Source organism: Urocampus carinirostris, chromosome 13 (assembly GCF_059441175.1).
Source record: "Urocampus carinirostris isolate Australia breed hairy pipefish chromosome 13, RoL_Ucar_1.0, whole genome shotgun sequence".
NCBI lineage: Eukaryota > Metazoa > Chordata > Actinopteri > Syngnathiformes > Syngnathidae > Urocampus > Urocampus carinirostris.
In genome coordinates, this window is record NC_142361.1 from 5,802,581 (window position 1) to 5,819,969 (window position 17,389).

At 39.7% G+C, this 17,389-nt stretch overlaps 1 protein-coding gene across 2 annotated transcripts in view; it reads left to right on the plus strand.

The window, feature by feature from the left end:
* Positions 1-16,224, plus strand: part of ugp2b (UDP-glucose pyrophosphorylase 2b) — a 47,178-nt gene extending 30,954 nt beyond the window's left edge. For both annotated transcript variants that reach the window (XM_088351579.1, XM_088351578.1), the window contains exons 5-10: positions 2,821-2,954; positions 4,998-5,295; positions 7,232-7,429; positions 8,526-8,768; positions 10,765-10,869; positions 15,710-16,224. In XM_088351579.1, coding sequence (XP_088207705.1) covers positions 2,821-2,954; positions 4,998-5,295; positions 7,232-7,429; positions 8,526-8,768; positions 10,765-10,869; positions 15,710-15,817 — 1,086 coding nt within the window. In that variant the 3' untranslated portion in view covers positions 15,818-16,224. The remainder of the gene's footprint in view (positions 1-2,820; positions 2,955-4,997; positions 5,296-7,231; positions 7,430-8,525; positions 8,769-10,764; positions 10,870-15,709) is intronic.
* Positions 16,225-17,389: the final 1,165 nt, after the last annotated feature.

Consider the following 17,389-nt stretch of genomic DNA (forward strand, 5'->3'; position numbering starts at 1 on the left):
ACAAGCATTACATGGTTGACATGCCTGTTAATTTCAGTAAAGACATAACATATTAAGTTATTCAAATAATTCTAAAGACAATGACAAGGGCTGCACAATTTTGGGAAGAAAAAAAAAACTAATTGTGAATTTGCAGACCTAAAATGCAATTTTGATGCGATTTTCATTTCTAAAAGAAAAGTGCATTTTCTGTGCTAGTTCTTTTATCAGGGAGATAAAACTGCGCATGCATTGTTGAAACAGAATGGCAGAATTCATGTCCGTTTATAGCAGCCCATTCCACAAAAAGATCGTATATGATGGATAGGAACAACTCAAAATAACACAATGTATTTGCTAGCAGCAAGATAGCGACTTTATTACAGTAATCAAAGTCAAGAAAAAAACTTCGCCATCGGCGCAGGATTTTTTTCCTTTGAGGGTACTTGGAAAAAAATGAGAAAAAATGGCCTTGAAAGCGTTTAAAAGGTGATTGAATTTGGCCGTGAAAAAGGTGTATGAAAAGTGTTTGTTGTTGTAGCTTAGTAAAATGTGAGGACTTATGTCTCATAGCGGTGAGGTCAAAATTCGTCACTCCTTTCTCGTCATCTTTTCCATCAGCTGGCAAATGTCAACATTTTAGGCATTACACCTTTTTTGTTTGCTTTAGTTATGATTCATGTTTAAGTGTTTGTCGAACATCTTAAAGCAAGAAAAAGCCAAGAAGAACTTTGTGTTTTTGTTAATGTCTTTTGTTGCATTGACCTAAAACTAGAACAAAAGTCAGTTCCTTATTTTCCTCCTAGATTGGACCGTGAAATCTTTTGGTTATTTCTTCAGATTCAGATTCAGATTTACTTTATTGTCATTCGTGTACACGTGTTTATAGAACGAAATGTCGATACATCTGACCCGCACAGGTTCTTTGAACGTCAGCCGGGATAGATAAGATGAACCATGTCTTCGTCAGAATTTTAGCGCAGCAGTTCGTCATCTCGCGGTTCGATGCCACTTCCAGTTGTTAAATGGTCCAGTTTATTGTCCAGAGAGCGAACGTTGGAGAGCAAAATGGATGTTAGAGGGGTTAGCCTTCAGCCTAGCTGTTAGCCCGGCCCGCTTCCTCGTTCCGCCGCTGTCTTGCCACTCTGCTTCGCTGCTTTGTAGGCCGCTGGGTCTTGTTGACATAGCAGTCCGTGGCTAATAAACACTCCCGAGTGGTCGTAGCACCGAGCGCTTGATGTCGAGTGGTCGTAGCACCGAGCGCTTGATGTCCTCGTTCGGCGGTCACGCCGCTGTCTTGCCACTCTGCTTCGCTGCTTTGCAGGCCGCTGGGTCTTGTTGACATAGCAGTCCGTGGCTAATAAACACCGAGCGCTTGATGTCTGGATAATCGCATATCCAGCAAAAAAAACTTAATCTGCAGTTCGAGCCGACTTTGTGCGCCATCAAAACTGAGTCGAAGACTGGATCTTATGGCCGACGTGTAAAAAAACCGTTGCAAGCCGATGCAGCCGCAGCCGAACAGGGCGCCGCCATGATGATATAATAATACTGTGTTCTAGATTATTTTAAAATTGGATGTTTTATTGTGTAGGTAACATTTTATCGTAGAATATTATAGTTTGCTATATACAATATTTCACATCTTCGTACTAACTGCGTATTTCTTGCTTGACATTTTGGGGACTCAAATTGATCCATGCATTTGTATTTAATGTAGTTTATTGTTCAATGTTTTAAATGATATATTTTTCACTCTATTTTTAATGGTTTAATCTTTTTTAGTACTTATCACACATTTCCGATTGCCATTGCCCATGTTTTCATATAATTCTGATTTGATTCCCGAAGTTTAAACTGTAAAAACACCCCCAAATCATGATGTTATCACCCCCTTACGCTTCACAGTAGGGACTGTGTTCTTCGGATTGTACTCTTCATTCTTCTTCCTCCAAACACTCTTAGTGGAATTATGACCAAAAAGTTCCACTGTGGTCTCATCTGACCACAAAACCTTCTCCCCTGACTCCTCTGTATCATCCAAATGGTTATATGCAAACTTAAGACGGGCCTTGACATGTGCTAGTTTAAGCAGGGGAACCTTTCGTGCCATGCATGATTTCAAATCATGACGTCGTAGTGTATTACCTCCATTCACCTTGGAAACTCCTGTCGTGTAATTCCGGGCTGATTCCTCACCTTTCTTAGAATCATTCAGACCCCACGAGGTGAAGTGTTTTGCTTCTTCCATTTTCTTATGATCTCCAACAGTGGACCTTTTTTCACCAAGCTGCTTGGCAATATCCGTAGCCCTTTCCAGCCTTGTGGAGGTGTACAATTATGTCTATGGTGTCTTTGGACAGCTCTTTGGTCTTCGCCATGTTACAAATTCAAGTCTTACTGATTGCATGGGGTGGACAGGTGTCTTTATGCAGCTATAGACCTCAAACAGGTGCATTTGATTCAGGATGATACATGGAGTGCAGGTGGACTTCTAATGGGCGCACTAACAGGTCTTTCAGGGTCAGAACTCTAGTTGATACATAGGTATTCAAATACTTATTTGCAGTTATATCACACAAATAAATTGTTAAATTGATGTCTGGATTTTTCTTTTTAGTTTATTTCTCTCTCAGTGGACATGCACCTACGATGAAAATTTCAGACCCCTCCATGATTATTAAGTGGGAGCAATAGCAAAATAGCAGGGTGTTCAAATACTAATTTTCTTAACTGTATATATGTAAATAGACTCCTGGACTAGGGTTTCATGAAAGTGTATGACTGCCAGTCTTCATAATCATTTCAATTTGCATTTACTTTGTGTTGTTGTCCACATAGCACCTGAACAAGACTTACTCAACAAATGTGCCTCTGGTGCTCATGAATTCCTTTAACACGGATGAGGACACCAAAAAGATCTTGCAGAAGTACACGCATCACCGCGTCAAGATACACACCTTCAACCAGAGCAGGTAACACCACACCTCCAAACATGTAGCAAGTTTTTGGCTTATTATTTACGCATAACAAAAAAAAAAAAAAAACAACACCAACCAGTGATTAAAGAATAGGTGCCACAAAACATTTCCACAAAAAAACTATACAACACAATAATATACAGTGGTAACTCTACTTAGGAATTTAATTTGTTCTGGGAGTAGCTTTGAAACCCTGAAACATTTGTAAGCAGAGACGCCTTTTGAATGTAAACGGGCTAATCCGTCCAAGCCCTTCATAAGTATTGTACATTTTTTATTAAATAAAAAAAAAAGCATTAAACAACTGGCACATAATACAAAAAAGCGAAGAATAAAGAAAATCATAAAAATATTAATTTACCTTTTAACTGGCTTCTTAGTTTACTGGTCTTCATTAGTGCGTTTTGCCTCACGTTCTTGAAAAATGAATCCAATGCGATCTGCTTTTGACAATCGTAAATGCGTGAGGCAGACATCATGTATTAGCCCAAACTGTCGACACTTGTTCTGTGTGATTCTTTTCCACAAATTCTAAGACTTCATGGAATTTTGCCAAAATGTCTTTAATTTGGGCTGATGGAATGATGGCTGCGTCCTCCTTGTCATCTCTGAACTCCTCCTGCATGGTGGTGTGTGTTTTTATACCTTTCGGTTATCTTTTGTGTGATTATCTTTTGCTTTGTTTCAATGGCCAGAAAAAGTTTCTTCCTCTTTTTTTTCTCCTCTTTTCTGCATGTCTTTTGTGGTGTCCATTGTGAATGATTGCTCCTCGTAGCGGTACCATACAGTAAACTGTTTGCAGCGGGATGGGCACACACAGAAGACGCGGGGAAGGAGAAACAAAGAGCATGCTAGGATTCACTCATGTGCAATGGATTGCCAGGTGTTTACAGGACGTGAAGGGGACACAAAGAGCATGTCAGGATTCATGCATACGCACCAGATGCCAGGTAGAACTCTGGGAGCCGCAAATGGCAGCCATGCTGCACGCCTAGTAACTAGAGGCAATATTTTCCTTTTCGTGTACTTTGTAACCTGTAACTTTAGTACGTAGACATTTGTATGTAGAGGCACCACTGTACTTAAACATGTGCCCTAAGGGAGTATGCTAATGCAAAAGCTTTTATATGCCCACTCTTTATTTTACCTTGAAAGGTACAGTAGACATATTCTAAATCAAAACAATACAACAGAAACTTACCGCACAAAACAAATAAATTGAAATTTTAACCAACAATTGTACGGCTAGCGAGTCCAATAATATATGACCAAATAAACTCTTTAAATATGAATCCTCTTTAGCATATTTATAAAAAATATTTATTGTACATATTTTTTGTTTTTGTTATATTATCAATTAGGGAAATGGTAAATGACAGTAGCTCAGGAGGTAGAGCGCTCGTCTTGAGATCAAGATCTATTTGATATATTATTCTGCTTTAATTCTGAAAAGAGAAAAAAATACTATAGAAATACTACAAAAGCACTACTACAGTAGTACTGTAATACAGGGGTCGACAACCTATGGCTTGCGAGCCATATATGGCTCTTTTCTTGAGCATGTATAGCATAAATACAAAATTTATATTCTCGCTGTACTTACCTAAGACAGACCAAAGAATAAGGGGCCTCTACGACCCAGGTGGTTGAGGAATCTATGAATCGTGATAGACATCAAAGACACGAAGCATCTCACCTTCTTAAAGCATCTGGCCGAAATTAATCCTACTTTTTGGAATCCCTCACTATGATTTATCTGATGTACACCAAAATGACGCAAATCCGCTGTTGCCTCTTTAATCCTGTCATTCCAACAAACTGGCTTTTGAAGTCCTTTGAGTCCCTTGAGAGGTTTGTGTCTTCCCAAGGTTTCCTCACATTACTCATGCCGAGGATTTTGGGTCTTTAAATTTTTCCTTGCCCTCGTGTAGGTTTCACATCAGTGGATGAAGGAATAGTAGTAGTCTGTGCAGCCCTTGGAGACTTTTTGTGATTAAGGTCTATACAAATGAACAAGACTCGACTCGTTTTCCTCAGGTATCCTCGCATCAACAGAGAGTCACTGCTGCCCGTCTCCAGCAGCCTGAGCACCTCAGGCCAGAACGGCGACGGCTGGTACCCGCCAGGCCACGGCGACATCTACGCCAGCTTCTACAACTCGGGCCTTCTGGACCAGCTAATCGCCGAGGGCAAGGAGTACATATTTGTGTCCAACATCGACAACCTGGGGGCCACAGTGGACCTGCACATCCTCAACCATTTAGTGGGGCGGCACAACGGCAAGCGCTGCGAGTTTGTCATGGAAGTGACTGACAAGACGCGTGCTGACGTCAAGGTGGGTATCAAAACCGCAATACATTGGTTGGTACTTCTTTATACGAGCACTTCTAAACACGAGAATTTCGGTATACAAGATATATATGCAACAAAAATCTTCCTTGCTTCACGAAGAATAATCCAGTTCACGCCAGTCCCAGAAGGTACCATTACAGACGGCTCCAGACCGCTCGCCATTCGTGACTGTTTACCGTCAGTATCAGCTCGTCCAGTTTGCGCATGCAAACTGCTCACTCATGGCTTACGACTCATGAAGACTCTGTCAATCTCATACCTGTGAACTTCACCAATTTCTCCCCTTTTTAGTAAATTGTGAATCCTTTTTAACAAGCTGTATCAGGGATCTTATAAATGCTTGAAATCCTTGAGAATGCTTGAATTTCAATGTTGTGTTTTTAAGGTTTGAAAGGTGCTTGAATTGGAGGTCAAGTATTTGTAAATGATTGAAATTGTTTTCATGTTTCTCAAGGTAAGTGTGGATCTAGAGTTATGAACTAGAGTTAGGGCTTCAAATAAACTTATTTTACAGTTCCAAAGTAGGATTCGGTCAAGGGTTAGAAACTGAGGTTTAGGCTCCATATTAGGGTATTAAACTGAATTTAGTGTCTGACTTTTGTTAAATGTAGGTTTACATACCTGTATGAAAATTGTTATTTGGCGTACACAATGTGAAATGATAAAAAAATGCATAAAATAGGGGAAAGACGTACAAGTTCACAGGAATGCGATCACCGTCCTTCTTTGCAAACGTAAACCTTAGAGTGGTGTGACTGCCTCCAAGTAGAGTGATCACACTAAAGTCGCCTTTTTTCTCGTTAATAGTCTTATTTATTTTCTCATGTTTTTTATTATAAAAACTACTACTATTTCAATGTGTTTTTAGTGATGAGGTTTTTGTGTTTGATAGCTATTTGCCATTCACATTATTGCTTTTAGCAGGTCGGCAACGGGCCAATTACAGTAAAATTTGGACTATAGAGTGCACCTGATTATAAGGCGCACCCAGTACATTTTTTACATCCATAAGCTGCACCTGAATATAAGTCCCATGTGCCCACATCGAAACAAGAGCTATTGAAAAAGAAAGACGGTACACAGAAAGAGTTCCTTAACCCCTTGGTATTCCGACGGCCCGCCGGACTTTTGATAAACAAATATGTGTCTATACGATGTCATCAGTCACTGACGTACGTCATGTCTCGTATCAATTGAAAGCCTAGACTCATGGGATTCAAGATATGATGACCATTACAAAATGTACTCATCAGAGAAACATCACAATAAATCTGAAACAATATACTTGAAAACTATAAAGCCGAGGTTACTCACAAATACCATCTTCAACTTCTTTAAACATCCGCAAAAATGGTTTTGTTACATTATGGACGTTCCATAGAATCCAAACCTGTAAAATATTTATTCCAAAACACACGATAATGCCGACAGATAAATTGGGATCTGTCTATAACATTTCTGCTTCGTAGGATGTTGCTTCTTGTAATCCATTTATTTTGCAACATTGTTTCCATTTGCAAATAAACAGAGATGTAACATTATTACCAATGTGGTAGTTAGCGCTCCGCTTTCTACGATGAGGGTCTTTGCAAAGTGCAAAGTTACATTAAACTTTCGTCTTTCTCGACACATGTATTCCACCTGTCTAACCCTCACCTTCACTGCTCAGGCGCCCCTGGCGCCTGTTAAAAATAATGCATTAATTAGTCACATCATTGCATAAGCCGCAGAATTGAAAGCTTGGAAAAAAGTCGCAGCTTTTACGCCGAGTTTTAGGATAGTTTTTAAATATACTCGTTGCACAATTTTATTGAGCTACAAGCATGATCCTGGAATAAATTAAGCTTGTACGAATAGGTACCATTGTAATGTGGTGCTATGAAATCTGAGATAAATCTAATGTCAGGCTTGACCTTCAGGGCGGCACTCTGATCCAGTACGATGGCAAACTGCGACTGCTGGAGATCGCGCAAGTGCCCAAAGCACACGTGGACGAGTTCAAGTCGGTGTCCAAGTTCAAAATATTCAACACCAACAACCTTTGGATCTCGCTGGCTGCTATCAAGAGACTGCAGGAGCAGAAAGCCATGGACATGGAGATCATTGTTAACAACAAGGTGAATATCCAAACAAAATATATCCTACCCCTGTGTCCAATATTAGTTCTTTATTTACAATGTTGGGCATGTTAATTTAGAAAAGGAATTTGTTGTAATTACTCACTACTACTTGAAAAAAAGTCACTGAGTTACTATACATTAAAAATAACTAGTTACCAGGAAAAGTAATTATTTCCGTTACTTTGAAAAAAGTTGTATGTCGGCGTCTCGCATGGCTGCATGGCATGCTATTGGTGTGTGAGTGTGTATGTGAATGGGTAGTGTGAAGCACATTGTAAAGCGCTTTGGGAGGTCTTCATTGACTTGAAAAGCGCTAAATGCAGACGATTTACCATTTGTATGTCAAAAAAATTGACATTTCTGAGCAGTATTTAAATCAGTTGAATAGAGAAGATCAAACGGGGTTGTCTAATATAACCCTGTAATATTTATTGAACTTCACTAGCAACAGATTTATCCTGCACTTGAAGTGCAACAAAAATAAAGATTTGCATTATAAAAAATATCAGAAGTAATCTGTATAGAGTTTAATAAATTAAATTGAACTCAGATGGTCCATTGTACAGATAGGAATTCATTTTAGTCTTTGTGATAAATTTATAATCAGGGATAATGAGAGATATTTTTCTAAGTCCAACACTTTTGTTCACAAACAATTGGGGAAAAAAATAATATTTAGCATTGAATGTGTTAACAATTTTAACAGTTGAGTACTTGCAGTTTTACATCTGAACCAACCTACCATGAAAATATGAGTTTTAGCAGTGACCAGACAATAACATCCGATCAAACTACCAGAGAGGGCCAACTGAAGCTAAAAAACACAGCACAATATTGTCTTGATCATGAAACCAGAATGGACGTACGATTTTTTACACGTTTACTGATCTCTAGCAGCAGGAAATAGCAAATGAGTATGTTTTTATTTTAAAAAGTCATAACTTTTGATAGAAATGAGCTAGAGACTTGCTTTTTTTGGACATACTCAGAGGTTTATGGCAGGCCTGATCAAATCGTCTGATCTGGACCGCGGGTGTATTTTTGACAGTCATTGTGCAGAGAAATATGTGAAGCCCATGTGTGTTTTGTTCAGACGCTGGACGGGGGTCAGAATGTGATCCAGTTGGAGACGGCTGTGGGCGCGGCCATCAAGTGTTTCGACAACGCAATGGGCATCAACGTGCCCCGAAGCCGCTTCCTGCCAGTCAAGACCACCTCGGACCTTCTTTTGGTCATGTCTAACCTGTACAGCCTGGATGCCGGCTCGCTCACCATGAGCCCCCGCCGAGAGTTTCCTACCACGCCGCACGTCAAATTGGGGAGCTCTTTCACCAAGGTCTGTTACAGGGCTCGTACGGGTGCTTGAGATCCTTTAAAACGCTTGAATTTTAATGGTGTGTGTTCAAAGTCATGAAAATGCTTAAATTTTGGGTCAAATGCTTGAAATTGTTGCCATTGCCATGTCTCTTGGCAGTCTGACTCTATAGACAACACAAAAAACGTAGACATTTCTTTAAGAAATTGCTTGAAAAAGACGCCGACACGCATGTTCAGGTGGCTTGTCATTATGGTGTTGTGTTGAGATCTGTCACCGCCCCCTATTGGTCGCACACAAGACAGCTCGATTTAGAAAACTGGCTCTTTTGGTTCAACTCACTGAGGAGAGTTCTTTCAGCTCCGAAACGGCTGTTCAGATTATTATTATTTTTTTTAAATGATATATTACCAATAATAAATCAAATGTTATGCACAAAATGTTTTAGTAATTACAAATTTCATATGTTTTGCAGGGTTCCCCTGAATACAAATTCTAATATCCATCTACAAAGAAAAATCAAATACAAAGCAGGTTTAGCTTTTTACATAACACATAATCCCTGAAAATTAAAAACATATGAAATAGAATCTCTTCAGTACAATAAATACATGATAAAATGCACACAAAAAACAACTATTTAAAATTTGATTATAACTAATTAAGATTCAGATGCTAGGAAAAACATGCAACAAAATATAAATTTAAAAGAGTAAAAAATAAGCAAAAGATCAAAAATTGAAAGGTTGAATCTACGATGCTTTGAAGCAATCAATATAATTAAAACGAGTACAAATTTGGCTAATTTTTCTGCTTTTTATGCGTACGCTGCTTTTTCTTTTCTGTCTTCCGTATTTAACTCCATTATTACCCAACAACTACAAAGCCTTTTTCGTTTCTAAACAAGTGTTATGTAGCCAAGCTGCATGTGTATTGTTTAAGCAGAATTGCAGAGTTCATGTCAGTTTATAGCGTCCCATTGACAAAAAAAGATAGACCATAGACAGGAACAGCTCAAAATAGCACAAGGTATGTGTTAGCAGCAGGAAAGCGATTTTATCTTAGTTTTCGAAGTCAACAATAAAAAATGTTCTTTTGATTGACGCTGGATTTCTTTCTTTGAAAGTATTGGGAAAATTGGCCTTGAAAGTGCTTGAATTCGGCCATAACAAAGGTGTACAATCCCTGATAAGTATTGTATTGATTCATGTATAACATGCACCCCTAATATTTTTTATTAAAAATCGGTTTAACATCTTGTTTCACTTTTCTCAGCTCAAACTCCAGAATTTATTGCACATTTTATTTGTACCTAATAATTAACTTAAAGTTAAGTTGCACATATGTAGTGTAATGATTGACCAATCAAAATGTAATGCTGACCAAAATAACAAAACATTGTATGCAACAGGAATTGAACCCAGGACGCGGCAGTACTTAACTCTAAGCACTGGACCACCAGATATATAGATTAGATTTAAAAAGGCAGAGATTAGATTTTATCTCATAGTCACACTTTTTTAATCATGGTACCAGGGACGAAAGTTAGACAATAGAGGAAACAGAAACTCCTAGAAGTTGCAAATAAACGCTAAAAAGCAAGACGAGGAGAATAACTCTATGGTGTTATCTGATAATGAATCAGACTTTGATGGGCATTAAATAAATACATTATACTCTTTTGGTGCAGGGTGGGGCTCAGAAGTCATTTTATTAACATCTTTTTTTATCTTATTGTTGTATTATTATGTTCGATTACTATTTTAACATATTTTCATTGACCAGGAAGCTGTTCTTTTTATCTCTATTTATGGTTAACTCGATGATTTTAGGAGGTCAGGAACGGATTCATTATTTTTCAGTTAATCCTAAACTAGATTGAGATACGAGAAACTCTAGATACAAGCTTGATCCGAGAACAAATGAATCTTGTATTACCAAGCAAACAGATCTAGTCTCTCATACAAGATTTTGTAGTACCCAGAATGCCAATGGTGATGTAATTTCCTGCATTCAGGTCCAGGAGTACCTGACTCGCTTCGAGAGCATCCCTGACATGCTTGAGCTGGACCACCTGACAGTGTCTGGAGACGTCACTTTTGGCAAGAATGTCTCGCTCAAGGTAAAATTCAATTTCAGGCTCAAATAGTGCACCACACAAGCACAAATTCAATGCCTATTTGGGCCAGGGCAAGTGTTACTGTTAAGTTGAAAATTTAGTAGAGATTCAAAGTAAGGAGAGAAGACATCAATGGATTTAGATACAAGGTTAGGAGCCTTCTGAAAAGAGAATTCCACTTCCCCCGTTTCTGGCGCCTCCCCTGAGCGTCCTCTTTTTATTAAACCTTTAAGGTTACACAAAACGGATCAGTCCTGAGGGGTGTGGAAATCAAAGAAAAGCAACATGATTGGCCGATAGTGACGATGTCAAAACATCAACACATGAACGCAATCATGGTCAAATTAAGGAAATGGCATTTTGCATTTGTCCAATATTAAAATAGTAATGAATGTATCAGTTAAAAAGAAGGCTTTCCGTCCTAGTTTTTAAATGAGGGTTTTAAAATGGGGTTTTGAGACCAAGTTAGGTATTTAAATCGAATTTTGAAAGATGAGATTTGAGCCTCTGTTATGGGCTTTCCAAATTAGGATTATAAAATTGTTTTATTGTGGGACAAGGTTTCAAGCACGGTTTTAATGCAGTGTATGTTTTTAGTTTTCTAGTTTTTCTGTTTGAAATTATAGCCTGGATTAAGGTTTCAAAATATGTTTTTTTTTCCTCTACCCCTAATTAGCTTAGGGGCCGGTCACACAGCCGTTTGCGGCTGAATCACGGCTAAAATTTTGCGTTTTTTTTTTTGCCCGTGGTTGCCCGCGATGGAAAATGCGCAAAATTGGCCAACCCGCTGTTCATCGGTGGTATGCCCGCAAAACAGTCGCTGGCGACTGTTCCGCTTCCTCATCGCGTCATTTCAGCGTCATTTTTTCGTGTGGACCATGGGTATAAAAGCTCCCGAGCCGGTGTTGTGCCCAAATCCGACTCCTACGCAACTCCCCCACCCCCCTCGCGTGAACGCGCATTCTGCTGCAATCGCTTTTGTTGGAAGCGTGCATTGACGTTGGTGACTTTTTCATCCGCGTTAACAAACGCATTTTGTAGAATACGATCGCACTTTACTGTTTAAACGCGTTATATAAACTAGGATCTCCCTATTGTTATAATTAGCTCGCTTTATTGTTTTAATAAGCGTTTTATATAGCATACGATAGCTTTTGTTGGAAGCGCAGCAGAATGCGCGTTCACGCGAGGGGGGGAGGATTTTATATACGGTGTGCATTACCGTTTGATTACGTTCACAACAAAAACAAAGACGGAATGGTTTAAGTTGTATTACATTCCCAACAAATGCAAGACGAAGTGGTTTTGGTTATATGTTCGCCATTACATTCCCTAAAAGTGATATAAAAGTGAGATAAAACGAGGTAAAAGTGGTTGTAGTTGCGAGGGGATGCAAATCTCGGCAGGGATGTATTTCTCGGCATAACACCGGGCTGTAGAAATCATAACCGCTCAAGACACAGTCCCGTGAAGATCAAGATTTCAAGCTATGGCACCGAAGAAGCCAATATGTTATTATTGTAATAGTTTTTCATTTTTATTTTATTATCTTGTTATGAAATGAAAAGAAATGTCAAGAAATAAAAATGGATTAAGACGAGGTCACTACGGTGACGGGGATCCATGTTCACCCCCTTGACGTCTCGAGCACAACTGACGTGTGCTCGGCAAATCGCGCTGTAATTACGCGGAGAAAGGCGTTTGACCGTAACACGCTAATTTCACGTAATAACACCGCGATACAGGCGCAGAACACGCTATTACCATGCTCCACCCACGATTACCCGCTGAAATTTCCCGTCCTACCCATGTTTTTCGCGCGGCCAACCGCGTGTGAATTTCCGACCGCGAGTAAAGCACTGCTGTATCTTGTCTATATGGCGGTCTCTAAGCGTCCAACAGCGCCCAACAGCGTCTGCTTCACGGCCAGAAATTTCTGGCCGTGGTTCAGCCTCGATACGCCCGTGAAAGGCTGTGTACCTACGCTCTAAAGAATTGAGCAGCGCAAAACTTTTTCGCGCTGCCACCCGCTCGCGAATTTCCGACCGCGTGTTAAGCACTGCTGTATCTCGTCTGTATGGCGATCTTAAAGCGTCCAATAGCGTCCGCCTCACAGGCAGAAATTTCTGGCCGTGATTCAGCCACAAACGGCTGTGTGACCGGCCCCTAAGGTCACGTGTTTTCAGTTTACGTAACCATTCAAGAAGCCGATTGAAAATGAGTGCACAAATTGACTATTGCGCAAAAATAAATGAGAATGAGGGTTTTATCACACGGACGTGTCCATTTTTTTGGGGTGAATAGTGTTTGCCGCAGTAACAGACCAAATTGCATTTTTTTTTTGTGAATAGTGTTTGCCGCAGCAACAGACCAAAATGCATTCGCTTGTCATCGTTCATAGTGAATTAAAGGAAACTCCAGCGACCTGACATTGGCGCAGAAAATACAGCGAGATTAGTGTAGCCTTTTTTGATAGATTACTTCCACTGCTGTTCAATTCAGATTATTATTTGAGGACTTGATTTGTTGGTACAAAAGTCAAAATATTGTGAGTACGTGAATATTGATTAAAAGTACCTACCGTCAAACCTCTCGTTTTGCCCTTGTTATGTATTATATGAATAATGGCAAGAGCGTAAACTCATTCATTTTGAAAGGGTCAGACATTTGTAGGGGTCAGGTTTCAAAGTAAAATTTAAAATGAAGTTCAATCCTCAAACTAGGGCGTTCTAGACCAGGGGTCTCCAACGTGGTGCCCGAGCGCACCAGCTAGCCCCTTGAGACTACCTTAGTAGCAAGCGGACTGGTACTGAAAACATATCATGGGTCAATGTGTTTTTCTAGGAAATTTAATTTAGGCCTGATGTTTAGTGGTTGACTGAGCCAATTTTAACCTGTTAATAACATAATAACACCATAAGAGTTACATGATATTTTAGAGATGCATCTCAAACTGTTAACCTTCTGTGCTAATGAGTAACAAGAAAGTAGCTCTCAGCTTTAAAAAGGTTGTCAATCTGTTTTATACCTGTGATCCTCAACGTTTCTGTATCACGGACCGATTAAATGTCTGTCAATTCTCGCACCCAAACCATTACAACAAAAGTAATAATAACAAAAATAATAACAATAATCCAGAATCAATAATTACTGTAAAAATAGCCTTAATCCACTGAGTAATCACTAGATCATAAGGGATATAGATAAAGAAAATGCTTTGTATTTTATCTCATTATTTTTACTATTTTCAATCATGGTACCAGAAAAAAATGAAGAAAAAAGAATGTTGTCCTGAAAAATAAAATATGAATAAAAAAAAGCATGAAAAATGATTTGGTATATGTAATGATAAATGGGACTTTGAGGGACTTAAGAAAATACATTGGTAATTTATTTTGATATCGTGTTTATAGTTTAGGTTATCAATGAATCATTTTAATCATGGACCCACAAATTCAACAACGTGTTACCGTAAGTAAAAATAGTGTGATAATGAGATGGAATCCAATGTATTTTCCTATGTCATCTACATCCCTAGTGGTTATAATTTGCCGCCTTGGCCCCTGTGATCCGGGTTTGATTCTAGCTGTATTAAATGCTGTGCATATGTGGTCAGTTATCTTTTTGACTGTTCAGTCATTGTTCAAATACAGTAATATACATGGTTCGTGCAGTTGCATTAAACCCTTGAAAACGTATTTTATGGGTAATAGAAAATATGCGTTATATACAGTATAGGCTCTGAAATAGAGTTGGAGTTTCAAAGCTGGGTTCCAAGCTATTGTTCAGGGTTCCCGCGGATCCTTGAAAAGTCTTGAAAGGCATTAAATTTCTTATTCTAGAAATAAGCCCTCAATCGGCATTAAAATGTCTTAAATCCATCCATCCATCCATCCATTATCTGCACCGCTTATCCTCAGTAGGGTCGCGGGGGTGCTGGAGCCCATTCCAGCCATCTTCGGGCAGTGGGCAGGGGACACCCTGAACTGGTTGCCAGCCAGTCGCGGAGCACACAGGAACAGACAATTCGTTTGCTTATTCACACCTAGAGACAATTTGCACCGGCCAATTAACCTGACATGCATGTTTTTGGAATGTGGGAGGAAACCGGAGTGCCCGGAGGAAACCCACGCAAGCATGGGGAGAACTTGCAAGCTCCGCACAGGAAGGTCGGTAGCCGTGCCCTGCGACTGGCTGGCAACCAGTTCAAGGGATCCCCTGCCCACAGCCCAAAGATAGCTGGGATGGGCTCCGGTACCCCCACGACCCTACTGAGGATAAGCAGTGCAGATAATGGATGGATGTCTTAAATCCAATTTTCAAAATTCTTAAAAATCTGACCACATGAATAAGATCAATATTTGTTTAACTAAAAGTATGAAGTAAGATTTATTAATTGTCTATTTTAATCATTGACGGATTTACTTTTGTGGCAACAATAATGAAACTATCAAAACGGTTACAGTCGGGTCTATCAGAGCAGACGCATGTCTTAGGACTACCTACAATACACATAGCAACTTCGGAAAGAAGCGTTTACTTTAAACCAGGATAAAGTTTAAATTTAATGAACAGTGGCTGTCCGACGATTATTTTTCGCCATGGCTAAAAGCTGTTCCAGGCTATGTGTATGAGGCACGATGTATTGTGTGCAAGAAATATTTGTAGGTTTTTTTGTTTGTTTTTGTTTTGTCGGCTCGGTCTTAAACCTGATTTCTAAAGGCATTTAAAGAGTCTTTAAAAAGTTGTGGATTTAAATCGCCTTAAACTATAGGAACACTGTTAAAATTTCCAAGTTAGGTTTCAACGGGAAGACCCTTTAAAAACGATCACTTCCTGGCAGGGCACGGTGATTATCATCGCCAACCACGGGGATCGCATCGACATCCCGGCCGGTTCCATGCTGGAGAACAAGATCGTATCTGGTAACCTTCGCATCCTGGACCACTGAGACGTGAACCACGCCTATACTACTCATGTGACCCGCCTGCCTGGCTTCATCCCAACCATGTGACGTGCTCTTTATTTGTTTTTAACAAGATGCTCCCCCCTGCGGGCCGACTAACACTATGACTCTCATGTACTATGTGTCTCATACTATGACTTGATAGTAGCGCGTATTCATGTACATAGACTGAAGTAATCAAATGATGTTGAAGGCCTTACATACTGTTTATAGTCAGTATAACATAATATTGTGCTTTATCATTTCAACTTTGATGTTATTCTTTCTGTTAATTATCAGGAGATGCCATACGTGCACACACACATGTAAACTTGTAAAACGCAAGAGAGAAAGCGGCAATAACTGTTGAAATGCAACTGAGGTCTGATTAAAGTGCAATAGCTTACACTGAACTGTCTGCAGTGCTTGATTTTGAAAATGTCTTCATCCATCTATGATCATCGGTATTAAATAGAACAAGATAAACTTTTGAAAACAGGGTAACAAATCGATGGTTCAAGTTCTGTTTGAAACAAGAGTAAGACTTTTATTTTACGACTCAAAAGGTAAAGTTGAAATTCAGAGCTAAGGCGGGGATGCGATGTAAAAGGAAATTGTCTGTGCACTAACATGCCTGTCAACCTCAACCAATTGCTCTTGTTATTGATGATCGCAATTCCCTTTTAAAAGCGATGATACACCTTACAAAGACAATGGGGCACCTTTTACTTACGGCAAGAATGACTATGTAGAATACCGCGAATATATTAGCAGGCCTACTGCTTCACGCATTCGACGATTGCATTTAGCGCCTTAAAATGCTTACCACTTTTTTAAAAAGATAAAAATAAATCTACTGCTTTTTCAAATTCCAACAATAAAAATATTGACTTGAGACTAGTATTTTAGTCTACGACTGCTTTATTTGGAAGTCCTTGTGCATGAATAAACAGCTCGAACGATCACATTAGATTTCCTTTTTTAAAAAGTTTGACACTTGAGGTTTTAAATATGCACTTGCATTGCCAGCAGCAAGTCGGATTTGTTTCCAGTGTGAAATGGATTTTGCCAAGGCTGTCTTATGTCTGTATTTTGTTGTAACTTCCATTTCTAAGCACAGCCGTGGTGTTGAAGGGGTCTGGTTTGGGGGACTGGCATCTCTGCTTCTTGCAGATGATGTGGTGCCGTTGACTTGCTCAAGCTGTGATTTTAATTTCTTACTGGAGTTATAGGCAGCCGAGTGCGACGTGGCCGGGGTGAAGATCAGCACCTCCAAGTCCGAGACGGTGGTTTTCTGCTGGAAAAGGGTGGCGTGCCCTTTCCGGGTTGGGGATGAGATCCTACCCCGAGTGGAGCAGTTCAAGTATCTCAGGGTCTTGTTCACGAGCAAGGGTAGGACAGAACAGGAGATTGACAAATCAGTGTAGCGTCTGCAGTCATGCAAACCCTGTCTGTCCTGATGAAGAGATGCTGAGCTGAAAGACAAAGCTCTCGATTTACCGAAGAACAAGATTACTGCTACAAGCGGCTAAATCAAGTTTCCTCCGCAGGGTGGCTGTGCTCTTCATTAAGATGGGG